Genomic DNA, 14424 nt, shown 5'->3' with positions numbered 1-14424 from the left:
TTCCCACCATCCCCAGTTCCTTCAACTCTGTGATCCAGGCCTTACCCTTAATTCCCTCATCACCAACATCTGCAAGCTCCCAGCACCATCTCAGATAACGCCTCCTATAAATCACTGAATACTGATTAAAGAGGGTCTCAGTTATCTACACACCTTCAAAGATGATCTATCCTGTTAGTTCTCAAAGTGTGGTCCTCAGACCAGCGGATTTGGAACTTGTTAGAAATGCAGATTCTCAGGCCCCGCTTCAAAACACGGAATCAGAAATTCTGGGGTGGGATCCAGCAACTTGTGCTTTAACAAGCCCTTCTATAGTGTCAAGATAGAGAATTGCAGAACCAGCCTAACTGAAAGGCCTGGGGGTGAGAGGTGGGAGGATGGTCATTACATCCTTGATAATGGACATATAAACATTTAATAACATTTCAGCTGCTTTAATCTCTTTAAAGGTACTCAAGTTTTACTTTATCAAAAATTCAGCCCTAAAAACTTTTGCATTAATCATCTGACAATTGGGCTGGGTTTTTTTTTTTTTTGTAGTTATTCACTTGGATAGAAGGGTACCTAGACTTTCCCAAGAATATACTCCTTGTCTAGTTCACTCAAGCCCACATACTTGGATAGGGACCAAAAGCTTTTTCTTTTCTACACACAAACTCAAAAGAGTTTGGTATCTTAGTGTACCTTTCTTTGACTCCTTGCGCGCAACTTGACAAAGTTGAGGTCACAGATAGGCTGGTCTTTCTTGGGAGGAGGGAAGGCCCAGCTCCCAGTAAGCATCAAGCAGGAGCAGCTGCAGAGGCTCCGGGCCTCCCCTGAGCTTCCTGTGACAACCCGACCCAGTTGGCTGATGCAGTCACCTGTGGCTTGTTCCACTGTGTTCCTTTGCCAGCTGCAGTCCATCATTCCCCCGCTACCCCGGGCTGGCGGTGAACTCCTCGCTCAGGCTAGCTCCCCACCGCCTTCAGAGGGCAGCAAGCTCTGGAGAAGGACAGCAGCGGGGAACTGAGGGAGGTGCTAGAGGTGAAGCTCATACTCTGCTTAATTTACAGAGCATTTTTTTTTCAACCAATAGTACAAACGTGAAGGAGGAAATGCTCTATTAGAGGAGCAGAAGGAGTGAGGGCACACACACATAAGAGGAATTTTTGCAGCCAGAATATGGCTGCACCTGAAGTTTGTTACCATAAATGCCAAGAGCATTAGGATGCTGTTAACTCAGAGGAAGGAGCGCCTTACAAACCATCAAAGCACTCAAGGTCAGTGTAATCCTCTGGGAAATTAGGCTGGGAAGGCTTAAAAACATGGAGACAAACAGGGAGAAGGTCTGTTGACATATTTACGACTAGTTGAATTCTAGGCACCTATGAACTGTTATTCACACGAGGACTAGAACTTTTGCTGACCAGCCCTGATGTGAGGCCGATCCTTACCCACGTGACCAGGTTAGTAGCTATTCTTATCCAAGAATGATTAAATAAGGAGAAAGACTCCTCATTAAGATCACAGAGAGTATTCCTGTATTTACACTTTTTAAAAGGTCAGTATCTCAAAAGGTCAACCTGATGAAATAAAGATAATTCAGGGGATAGTCAATTTGAAGGACAGTGACTCTAAGTATCCATCTTCAGGGACCTCTTCTTTTTTTGTTTGTTTTGGTTTTGGTGGGGAGAGGTGACATAACTAGGTTTATTTTTTTAAATGGAGATGCTGGGGATTGAACCCAGGACCTCATGCATGCTAGGCATGCATTCTACCACTGAGCTATACCCTCTCCTCCCCCCATACACACACTTAGCAGTCACAGATGCACTTAGATATTATGAAATGCAGTATCTGTCAATGATTCATGTTCCCATGTTGGAAACAAAGTGAAAGGAGATGGGATTCTCCTGTAACACTTCAGCGCATGTAAAGTACCAAGCAGGCAATGCATTTCTTCATCATAGGCAGCCCTAAAATCCTCTCCTGGTGTAATTCTGAGCATTATGTTTCATAACTTTGATTATGAGGTTTGAGCACCAGCCTGCCATGAAAAACAAATTCAGTTCCTTTAAACACCAACCTCCAAACACAAGTAAACAGTTGTTACCAAGTTGCCTATACAACTCCCACCCTGAAAAGGTCCTTGATGCTCAAGCTAGGGTGACCAACGGCACCAGCTAGCCAGGGATTATGCCAGTTTTAGCACTGAAAGTCCTTTTCCCCAGGAAATTCTCCCACCCCAGGCAAAGCTGGACTCTTGGTCACTCTAGTTAAGCAGAGAAGGTGGAAGAAAAGTCAGCATGTATTGATTCTGAGCTCCCCTCTGTTAGGTAGATGCAAATACAGATGTAACAGTGATCAAGGGCTCCCTGCATCTTAGGTCTCTGACAGGGAGAAACCAAATTATTTTGCAGTTAACACAAATCTGAAATTTGGGGCAGCCTGCAACTTCAACTTTACAAAGGGGAACCAAGCATTTCTTTGAGCCTAGGCTTTGAGAAGTTAAAATCAAATTTTTAAATGAAAAATTTCAGGAATTCAAGTCACTAAACTATGCTGCCCACCTCTTTCTTCCTGTTTGATCTTTGAAGATTAGCGTTCAGTATTTTTCATGACATTTATATTGAGGAAGGAATATAAGATTATTAAAAGCAGAGAAACTCAATATTGGGAAAGCACATCAAAAGTTCTTCAAGACAAAGGAGGGATCATATGATTTGAAACCAGAGTTACTAGAAGCATGTGTGCCGCACTTCATTTTCTAGTTAACAGCGTAACATATGTCAAAATATGATTTAAAACACTTCTCACAGCTGAGCTGACATTTGGCGATCCTCAGCCTTCTTCTGCTCTTGAGGATGGGGGTTCAAATCCAAATGAGGTTAACACTTTGTACTGGTACATATTCCTGGTGGATGAGGAAAACAGTCTTTTCGTTTAAGTAAAATGAAAACATCTGTTCCAGTCCTGAGAGAAAGAACTGTTTTTAAAAAGAGGGGGTGGGGAGGCTTGGTTGTTAAACCTAGAGATGGCCTCGGTAACTTAGCAAATATGAAGTAATCAGACTCTGAGGGGCCTTGCTCACCGAGAATGATGCAAATTTGGGCATGACTCTTGGTTGACTTCATTTTTCAGGATGCCATACCCATGTTATCCCTGAACCCTGTCTAAAGACATATATTTATGCCTATAAACTGGTCCCAAGTTCTTTTCATACTAAATCAGGTAAGCCCAGCTGAGTTAGTGACTGACCTTTTTTGCCACATAATTTGTCTTGGTCAGTGGCTGTACACTCTGGGTAAGAAGTTGTTTAAGTTAGCTATTGCTGCATAACAAAATACCACAAACTTAGTATCTTAAAACAATATCCAATTTTTAGCCCACAGCTTTCTTTTAGCCCAGCAGATCTGGGCCCAGCATGACTGAATTCTCTGCTCAGGGTCTTACAAGTATTGGCCACATTGTGTTCTGATTTGGAGTTCAGGTCCTCTTCCAACTTCATGTGTTTGTGGCACAATTCAGTTGCTTGTGATTATAAGATTGAGGCTCTGATTCTCTTGCTGGCCAGCAGCCGGCAGCCACTCAGCTCCTATAGGCTGCCCATATTCCTTGCTACATGGCCCCTTCCATTTTCAAAAGTGTCCACAGATGATCTCCCTCACGTGGAATCCCTCTCACACTTTCAACTACTCACTTCTGGAAGAGCCCAGTTCCATTTAAGGCTCACCAGATAAGGTCAAGCTCCCTTTCTTAAAGTCAATTATGCCATATAAGTCAACTTAATCGGAGGAGGATACGAGTGTTTTCTCCTTCCCAGAACCCTATGCCTTCAAGATTTTGTATAGCCGGCCTCTTCTCATCTTTCATGTTACACAAGCCTTCCCTCTGACTACCATTTTTAACCCTTAAATACCTCCTCAACTCTCTATCACATTACTGTTTTATTGTCTATATAGCACTTACGATCTGAAATTATGGTTTTTGTTTTATATACTTGTTTTGGTTTTGTATACTTGTTTATTGAATACGAGAGCCAAAAAGGCAGTCACTTCAACAGAATCGTTCCACATGATAAGTGCTAAATAAATATTTGTGAATAAAATAATTGAACTGATGTTCTGTTTCCATAAAATCAGTAAACAAATAGTAAATAATTAAAAAAGAATAGTCTGAACAAGGATGACAGTTTCTGTAGTTGACACTGGCAGATGAATGCCTTTAACAGCTCACAGTTTGCTGGAGAAAACAACAGACAATTGTGATACAACACGATAAATGCTAAGAAGGAGGTAAATATAGGGTTCTCCAGGATCACAAAAGAGAAGCCTAAACTTAAGGGATCCCCTAAGGAATCAGAGGCAAAGGTAAATATGAACGATGAGTAAAGGAAAAAGGAGGGGAAGGATGGAAGGAACATGGTAAATGTTTAGATAGAAGAAACAGCAGGTGCAAAACTGTGCTAGAGATGAGAATCTGAGAAAGTTTAAGCAGTCCCCTGTTGTGGAGAATTCTCTCAGAGTAACTGTAGGATTCGATAAGATAATAATGTATGTGAACGTATTGTGAACGCTAACGTGCCATATAAGTTATAAATAAGTTCAGACCTATACTACTAGTCACTTTTTGCTTAATAATTTCTGATATTCAAAGAAAAAGAAAGGATTATTTCACAGAGGAACTTCCAATGAAGGCTTCTCTGACTTACAGATTTACACGCTCGATCCTCTGACTTTACCCCCACCCTCTACTCTAGTTGGGGAGGGCCCAAAATTGGTGAACCGAGCAGGCGCGGGGTAGGGGGAGGGAAGGGGAAAGGTTGCCTTAACAACGGATCTCATTGGCCCTTCAAATTGAAACGGTTGGACGATTGGCTGCGGAGATTTCCAGAGGCCGCCGCAAGTCGCTGATTGGATGAGGCGTGACCACGCTCCTACCTCCTTCTCTTTAGTCGGACAGGGTCCTGTTGCTTGGCAACCGATTTGCGTCCTCCAGCTGAGCGGGCGCCTGGTTATTTATTTACACCTGTGAAGCGGAGCCAACGACTGGCTACAGCAGCCCTACGCTTACACCTCCCATGCCCACCTCACGTGCAAACAACGTGTGGTCCCAGGTGCTCATTCCAAGTTTGCCTTCAGCCTGGGCTGCGGGCTGGCATTGCGGCGAAACACTGCTGTCGAGAAAGCGCCTAAGTTTTCCTTCTGAAGTTCTCCTTTAGAAGACTAAGTGGAGAAAAGAAAGTCACTGTTATACACCCAATTTAGAGTCACTTACCTTGGGAGCACAGCGTTCTGAGGCTCGAGAAAGCAAGTAACTTGTCAGTTAACTAGGTGTGGGAGGGGGACCCTTAACTTCAGACACTGCCTCAGAGTGAAGCCGGGGAGTGCAGGGGCAAGTGCCAGACCGTTTGTTGCCCTGTCATGCTCAGCAGAGCTGACTACTTGCTGCAAAGAGACTTCCGAGAGTTGAAAAAGAACAATTACGAAGTGAGTACTGGAGACCTGGAGGGTGTGTTTCATTGGGGTACGAATTTTTAAAACCAGTTTGATCTGTGTCTGTTCTATAAGGCATAATTTAGTTAAACCTAATTTGCCACTACAGAATTGTTGTCTAAAGAACCTTTTTCACTATAACATATTTCATAGTAATAACAATTATTAGTATTTTACAATAACAGTTAACAGTATTGAGCACATTGTGCTGAGTAATTTATGTGCGTTTAAACCCTGAATATCAGGGTCTATCAGGTAGTAAGTGACTAGCAGGTGAAGGGTTGCACTCCTTAATTACAATACTATAAAATAAGTAAGTAGTGTTTTGTTTTACCTACCAGAAGCCTAAGCCTCAGAAAGGTTTAGTAAGTATTTGGCCCCGGGATTCCATCACAGGATTTTCTGACTCCAAAAATCCCTTGCTCTTTAAGTCTTAGGTTCTGCTACTTCCTGTCTAATGCACTTTTTGTGAACTCCTGTCACATACAATGCATAAGTGCCTTTCACTTATAAAAGACAGAAGAAGGCTTTGCCCCAAATGCCACCAATGAGGTTATCAATGAGGCTATCCACGGGTGCTGTTTCATCACATATGATACGAAGAATTTAAAAATGGAAGAGGGGAGGGAGTAATTAAGAGAAAGAATAAAAAACTGTGTATAGAAGGAGGGTATAGCATGCCTAGCAACACCTGCTTCAGGTGTATTCAATGGCATTACTGCCACAGAGGTATTACCTTAACAGGAGATGTTAGGAACAGACATCCCAGAGGCATGGAAGTAGCATTTGATAATGTTTTTTCTCCACCTGGACTTTGAGGTTCTCTCTTGAAAGAAAATCTGATGAAGGAAGAAATGATATGTAAATATAGAAAATGTAGATAATAGAGATATAATGTTCATCCAGACTAGTGCTTAATGTACCTAATAACTATGTGGGTGCTCAGAAGTGTTTATTGACTATATTTAAGTGTATTCCTCAGTGTAACCAATAAGGCTTTCTATGAAACACAGTCTTGTTCCTCTGTTGGAATATCTCAAGAGTAGGAAAATTTTATTTATATATATAAGCCTAATTTTGGAGTTGTGTTTTCTTAATGCATATTTTCTTCGTGCCTTGTATAGCATTCATATAGTTTTTTTTAAAAGCTTTGAAGAAATATGTACTTTCCAACTATTTCCTTCTTTTCGAATTTGAATCTTAAATTGTCTGTTAACTAACATAAGCCACACATTCCAGCCTTGACCTTCCTGTCCCTCTGGTGATTTCCACACTAATGATTTATTTTAAATGTACTATTGTGTGTGTTTTCTGGAATCTACCTTAACTTCTGTGTAACAAGACAACATATAACATTTCAAATCAAAAAATAAATAAATTTATCAGGAAAAGAAAATGTAGAGTTTTTGGACTTCATTGTAATCTAAAGCCTGATTTTCAAAGCTGCAATAAATATTTAATCTTTTCTTCCACTTTAATTTTTCTTAAAGGGTATCACTGCCTTTCCTATAAGTGAAGATATGATGGAATGGGAAGCTGATATTGAAGGTCTACAGAATACAATTTGGCATGGTTTGTGCTTTCAAAACTAATTTACTTTTTAAAAAAGTCTTTATATTATTAGACTGATTTCTTTACAGTTGCATTATATAAATTTTCTAGAATTCCAAAAGTATTCACATGTTATTTTTTCATCATATGGCTTGATTTTTTTTTTTGCCATTTGTCAACATGGATAGAAGTTTCAGGTTTGAAGTTTTCTTTATGCCAGATCTTAATGTTATCATGTTTTTAAGAGGCAGACACAGGAAAGCCAATCAACTGAGAATGTCATCTAACAGTCTTCCATGAAATCAGAGAATAGCTATTAAAATGTCTACTGGCATAAAACCCCCACAATTATCTCTCTTCTTTTCCTCTACAGTTTTCCCACAAGTTTCCATAAATCAAACTCTTAAAGACTGGGCCACTATAAACCTGAATGCCCATGCACTCTCATAGTTGTGGATTAACAAGATGTACTTGTTGAGTGAGGGGGGGGGGAACATGGAAGTGGATAATTACAATAAAATATAGCATGTCCTATTATGGGTTTTGAATGGAATGCTGAGGAGGCAGTGATTAGTTAATTTTGCTTTGGAGAGTCGGGTTTGGCATCTCAAGGAAGTGACAGTTGAGTCCTGAAGAATGTGTGAGAGTTTGCCAGGTTTAGAAGAAGGAAAAGGAAATTCAGGCAGAGCAAACAGCCTGGCAAAAGCCTATATACAAAAGAGGGTTCTGCAGCAGGGAGTTCAGTAAATACGAGAGACACAGTGAAGGGGGCAGGTGTTGGGGGACCATCAGCGGGTGGGAGGGACTGGTGAGAACGCGACTTGGGATTAGATTGTTAGGAGTCTATGCACCCTGTAATCCAATTTCCTTGTTAATAAAACTCTAGGGACCTTGGGGAGGCTAAACTGTAGGAAGAAACCTCTGCTAATCAGGTTAACCAGTAGAACATGACACTTGAGTAAAAATGCTTATTTCCGTATTGTAGGTTCATTCTTCCAATTGGTGATACATTTTACACCGGCGTACAATTTTGTCCCTCCAGTTGTGAAATTTAAAACAATTCCTTTTCATCCAAATGGTAAGGAACAAATGAAATTTTTATCATCAAGAACTCTGTCCCTGTTAACCTTGTTTTTTATTAGTGTTTAATATTATCTTTCAACATTTTGTTATAATCACTTAATCATTTTGTTATGATTATAAAAATAAGCATGCTTATTGGGGAAAATATTAAAAGGCAAAAAAAATTATCACCTGAATCCTAATTCAGACAGATTACTATTCTCAACATTTAACCAAATTTATTTCCTTTCTATGTATGCATTTTTCCATACTATTTTTTCAATAGTTGAGGTATTACACATAAAGTTTTATATCTTTTTAATTTAAAATGACATGTTTATTTCTGCAGTATTAAACAGCCTTCAAAAGATAATTTTTAGTGACCAAATGATAAACTTAACCATTTCTATATTGTTCAATATTTCAGTTGGATCTGTTTTTTATTATAAAAATGATTCACTGACAAATTAAAATTTTAGAAATAAATAAGATAGATTGTTACTTAAGTTATAGGCATAGTAAATTCCTGATCAATTACAAATGTAAAAATTTTTAATTTCTTCTAAAAAGAAGAAAATGTAATAGAATTTTTTATGGGCTTGGTGAGGAAGACTTTTCTAAAAACAACAAAACCTAGAAACCATGAGAAAAGCATGACACAAACTACATAAACTTTTAAAAACTTCTCTACAGCTAACAACATTATAAACAGAAAATATACTGACTTCTGCAAATGGAGGGAAAATATTTGCAATGCATAAAATAGAATATAATATGTAAAGACCACTTGTGAATCAATAAGAAAAAATACGAAGCAGTAGAAAAATGGGTAGAGATTATAAACAAACACTGGATGGCAAAAACATGGTGAAAATAAACATAAAAAGATGTTCAACCTCACTAGTAAAATAAATGTTAAAGATAATATATAATTTTAGTAGGGATGGGTAAACAAGTGTTCTCTGACATAATTAAGAGCTTAGTGCAAACTTTTGGGGAAGTTTGACGACAGTTCTAATCAGATAAAAATGCAAATAGCTCTAAATCCTTATAATACCATGTTTATAAATTATTCTGTAGAAATACTAACACAAGTATGCAAGAATATGTTATCTTTTCATTGAAGCATAGATGATTTACAATGTTATGTTAGTTTCAGGTGTGCAGCAATCTGATTCAGAATTTTTGTAGATTATACTCCATTACAAGGTATTACAAGATAATGGGTTTAATCTTAATTCCTTGTGCTCTACAGTGTATTGTTGCTTATGTATTTTATACACAGTAGTTTGTTTCTATTAATCCCATACCTCTGATTTGTCCCTCCCCACTCCCCTCTCCCCTTTGGTAACCACAAGTTTTCTTTCTATATCTATGAGTTTGTTTCTGTCTTGCATATACATTCATTTGTATTATTTTTTAGATTTCATATATAAATAACAGAGTATTTGTCTTTCTCTAACTTATTTCACTAAGCATAATATTCTCTAGGTCCATCCACATTGCTGCAAATGGCAGTATTTCATTTCTTTTTATGACTGAGTAATATTCCAGTGTGTGTGTGTTTGTGTGTGTGTGTGTGTGTGTACAACACATCCTCTTAATCTAATCATTTGTTGATGGGCACCTGAGTTGCTTCCATCTCTTGGCTATTGTAAATAGTGATGCTGTGAACATTGGGGTACATATATCTTTTCTAATTAGTGTTCTCATTTTTTCCAGATATTTACCTAGGAGTGGAATTGCTGGATCATATGGTAGCTCTATTTTTAGTTTTCTGAGGAACCTCCATACTGTTTTCCATAGTGGTTGTACCAATTTACATTCCCACCAACAGTGTACAAGGGTTCCCTTTCCTCCACATCCTTGCCAATATTTGCTATTTGTAAAGTTGTTGATGAGAGCCATTCTGACAGATATGAAGTGATATCTCATTGTTTTGATTCACATTTCTCTAATAATTAGTGATGCTGAGTATCTTTTCATGTGCCTGTTAGCATTTGTATGTCTTCTTTGTAAAAATGTCTAATCAGGTCTTCTGCCCATTTTTTGATTGGGTGGTTTGTTTTTTTGATATTAAGTTATATGAGCTATTTGTATATTTTGTATATTAACTTCTTGTCGGTCACATTGTTTGCAAATATATTCTCCCATTCCGTAGGTTGTCTTTTCATTTTGTTGATGCTTTCCTTTGCTGTGCAAAAAAATCTAAGTTTAATTAGGTACTATTTTTGGTTTTATTTCTCTTGTCTTAGGAGACTGACCCAAAAAACTATTGCTATAATTTATGTCAAAGAGTATTCTGCTTATGTTCTCTTTCAGGAGTTTTACAGTTTCTGGTCTTACATTTGGGTCTTTAAATCATTTGAGTTTAATTTGTATATGGTGTGAGGGAATGGTCTAATCAAATTGATTTACATGTGGCTGTCCAGTTTTTCCAGCACCCCTTGTTGAAGAGACTGTCTTTTCTCTATTGTATATTCTTGCCTCCTGTGCTGTAGATTAATTGACCATAAATGCATGAATGTATTTCTGGGCTCTCTGTTTGGTTCCATTGATTTATGTGTCAGTTTTTGTGCCAGTAAAGTGATGTTTTGATTACTGTAGCTTTGTAGTGTAAAGTCTGTGATGATGATACCTCCAGCTTTATTCTGTTTTCTCAAGATTGCTTTGGCAATTCATTGTCTTTTGTGGTTCCGTATGAATGTTAGGATTGTTTGTTCTAGTTCTATGAAAAATGTTCTGGGTATTTTGACAGGGATTGCATTAAATCTGTAGATTGCTTTGAGTTGGTATGACCGTTTTAACAATATTAATTCTTCCAATCTGAGAGCACTGGATATTCCATTTTTTGGACTCATCTTCAATTTATTTCATCAATGTTTTATACTTTTCAGGGTATAAATCTTTCACTTCCTTGGTTAAATTTATTCCTAGAATTTTTTTGTGTGCTATTTTAAACAGGATTTTTTTTTTCACTTTCTGATAGTTCATCATTAGTGTATAGAAATGCAACAGATATCAGTATATTAATCTTGTATCTGGAAACCTTGCTGAATTCATTTATTAGTTCTAAAAGTTTTGGTGGGGAGACTTTAAAGAATATGTTTAATATTCTTATTAATATTTAATTACTAAAGAAGTTTCTTTCCAGTAACAATGTTGGAAATACGGGAAAGGGAAATAACTCCAATGTCCATTAATACAGAAATTTTTACATAAAATATCCTATAGCTATATACATTGTTTTTAAACATAAGAAGGAAGACATGTGAAGACCATACATTTTGGTCATTGTTATACCCCTAGAATCTTCACTATCTGGCATATAATTGGCACTTAAATTTTTTTTGAATAAATATATCCAGAAATATGCTGACAATTTACTATTAAATGAATAAATACTTTTAAGAATAAAATGTAAAATATAATTCTATTTAATTTAAAAAACCCTAAAAACTCTACAATCTCACACACACACACACACACACACAGAGATACACGTGTGTGTGTATGTGTATTTGTATAGACCAATTGGTAATAACTCTGAAGAGTGGCATTAGTAGGCAGGGAAACATTCACATCTTATTTTGTATACTTTATGTAATTTTTTCCAAGTACATTATTACTTTTGTAATTAAAACCTATTTTTAAAGGATAAAATTAAATTTACGGTACAAAATTAATTGTGTTATTTGCCATTATTTGCTTAAAATAAACACTTAGGAGTAAAATTAGGAAATTAAATATAATGGGGTGGCGGTGGGGAGGGGGCATGCTTATCCCTAATCCTCATGCTTCCCATTTCCATGCAATGGAGAGAATGTCTGTCTCTGAGAGGGAGAAGTATCCGAGAGCTTGTGACTGCTCTTCTTTCCCGCCCTCCCTCCTCCTGGGGTGATCTGTCTAACCGGGGAGAGGGAAGAAAGAAAGCCATGCCTGTGTGGCTCAGCACTTTCTCAACACTCTTCTTTCCAACACTCTTAGGATGGGTGCAGTCTCAGTTTCTCCTGGTAGGAAACTTAGGCAGACCTTCTGCTGCGGGGTTAAGTTCAAGTCGGGGTGACTTTTGTGGAGGTGAATTAAAGCTGTTGATCAAGTGCATTCTCCATTTCGGTCTTATGCAAAGTTGTTGTTTTTAACTAACATCTTTCAGCACTTTGACCTATTTCATTATGTATGAACCTGGGAGGAGAGGAGTGTTATTCATCAGCCCCCAAACTCCGAAAGATGGCTATGTATGGTTCTAAATTTTTAGATACATAAAACCTAATTGCCTCTCGGGATATTATTTTCACTTCCACCAGTAAGTGTATATCAACTTCTCATTTTATCGCTCTTCGAATCTGAGCATTGGAACTTGGGAGAAATTTTTTGCCAATTTGATAACAGTCTTGCTGTTATTTTAATAAACAGTTCTTTGAATACTTGTGACTTAAACATTTTTTTCACATCTGTTGATTATATTATTTTGTAAATTGTCAGGCTTATTAACATTGTCCTAGATGTTGCAAATATTTTCCTTTGTCACTAATTTTTCAATTTTGTTTATGCTGCTGTTTTTTTTTTCACATCTGAGATTTTAAAATGTCTATATAGGTCATATCTACTAGTCTTATCCTTTGAGATTTTTGGAATTATCTTTAAGCTTAGAAGGTCTTTTCCCAAATCACAATCAAATCATCATTTTAATATTCTTATAGTTATTCTGTGGTTTTATTTTTCATATTTACTTGTATTTTTTCCCAAATACTGATTTAGTTACTTAACGGTGTTAGGGCATAGAAGCCAACCTTCTTTATGTCTTTCCAATCTATATATAATAGAACGAAGCTGGCAGGGAGGTTTTTGCCATCCTCAACATGTGGGTTCCATTTCTGGTCAGTGGGAAGGGGAAAGAGAAAGAGCCGAGGGCAAACAGCTTCCTTAAGAAAATATGATCCAGAAGGTACACGCTTTACTTCTGTAGATATCCCATGATTAAGGCTAAGTCACATGGCCATATCTTGCTGGAGGAAAGGCTGGGGAAGTGTGGGCAACCACGTATTCATGTAAAACCATGCTGGGGGATGGGGATGAGTGGAGGCACCATGTTTCTTTTTATAGAGAGAAGAAAGGAAGCGCAAATACTGGAGGGCGATGAGTAGTTTGCACACGCTTTTTTGTCGCATTTCTTGATAATGTCTTCTTTCACCACTGAGTCATAACTTTACTTTTAAGTTACAACAGTTTTAATACAGACTAAGACTTGTTCTGAATTCTCTTACTGCATTGTTCAGTCTCATCTTGTGTCCCACTGCACTGTTACTATTACTATGGTTTTGCAATACAATGTACTAAATCCAAGACCCCTCTTTTCACCTTTTCAAAATTTTCTTCCCAGTTCTTACCTTTTTATTGCAAGATTTTTCTACTGGAGCATAAATGGTTTTATTATTCATTTATAAAAATTATTTATGCATTGATAAATGTGCTATTAATAATAATAGCCATCCTTTTGAAGGGATCCACTATATGCCAGGTAGTCTACTGAGGACTTTATTTTCTAAAATTCTTTTCAGTGAAGGTGGGGACATAAATCATATCCCCGTTTCACATATTAGGCAAGTGAGGCCCAGAGAGTTAAAGTTAATTGCCCAACATCACACAGCTGGTAAGTGGAGAGGTCAGTGTTGCAATTTATGTGTGTCTGACACCAAAGTCCATGCTCTTAACAGCTGCCCTGTATTAACTCTGTCACATTCTTTGCAAATAATTCTCCTGCTTCCTAATTTGCTTTCTAATTTTGCCTATGATATGCTGATGTTCGTAAGTTTTAAATAATAATTTTATTATATGTATCAATATTAATATGTTATGTGAATGCAGTAGACCCACATACTGGCCAGCCCTGTATAGATTTTTTGGACAACCCTCATCAGTGGAATAGAAGCTATACATTGAGCAGCATCTTACTTACCCTCCAGGTAAGAACGGATTAGTCTAATCCTCTCTGTAATATTTTTAATTACCCCAGTTATTCAGAATATAAGGAATAAGGTGTACGATGCATGTTTAAACATTGAAAAGACTTGAGGAAGCCTGTATACATCAGTAACATTTCTACATCAAGACTGTAAAATGGAACTTGAATTATACAGGCTATTATTTTTAAAGTGAAGTTGATGGCTTAGGCCCTTCAAAAAGAAAGAAAAAGAAGTACTGTTTGGGTGGTTTCAATTCTAGAAATATAGTCTCAGGTTTGCTTTTGGCTCCTAACTTCACTTCATAATATTGAACAGGCCTTTTAGGTCTTCCCTCATTCATGAACCTTGCCATCCTCAGAGAGGTGAATCGA

General features: G+C 37.5%; 1 protein-coding gene across 11 annotated transcripts in view; it reads left to right on the top strand.

Moving 5' to 3' along the window:
- The first annotated feature begins 4931 nt into the window (after positions 1-4931).
- UBE2U (ubiquitin conjugating enzyme E2 U) overlaps positions 4932-14424 on the top strand; it is a 48587-nt gene continuing 39094 nt past the window's right edge. For 2 of the 11 annotated variants that reach the window (XM_072975761.1, XM_072975762.1), the window contains exons 1-4: positions 4934-5468; positions 6965-7046; positions 8011-8103; positions 13956-14053. In XM_072975761.1, the coding sequence (XP_072831862.1) occupies positions 5403-5468; positions 6965-7046; positions 8011-8103; positions 13956-14053 (339 nt within the window). In that variant the 5' untranslated portion in view covers positions 4934-5402. Of the gene's footprint in view, positions 5469-6964; positions 7047-8010; positions 8104-13955; positions 14054-14424 lie in introns of those variants that run through there. The other 9 variants (XM_072975757.1, XM_072975760.1, XM_072975758.1 and 6 more) reach the window with 8 other exon arrangements.

Source organism: Vicugna pacos, chromosome 13 (assembly GCF_048564905.1).
Source record: "Vicugna pacos chromosome 13, VicPac4, whole genome shotgun sequence".
NCBI lineage: Eukaryota > Metazoa > Chordata > Mammalia > Artiodactyla > Camelidae > Vicugna > Vicugna pacos.
The sequence above is the reverse complement of the archived record's forward strand: the minus strand, read 5'-3'. Positions and strand labels throughout refer to the sequence as shown.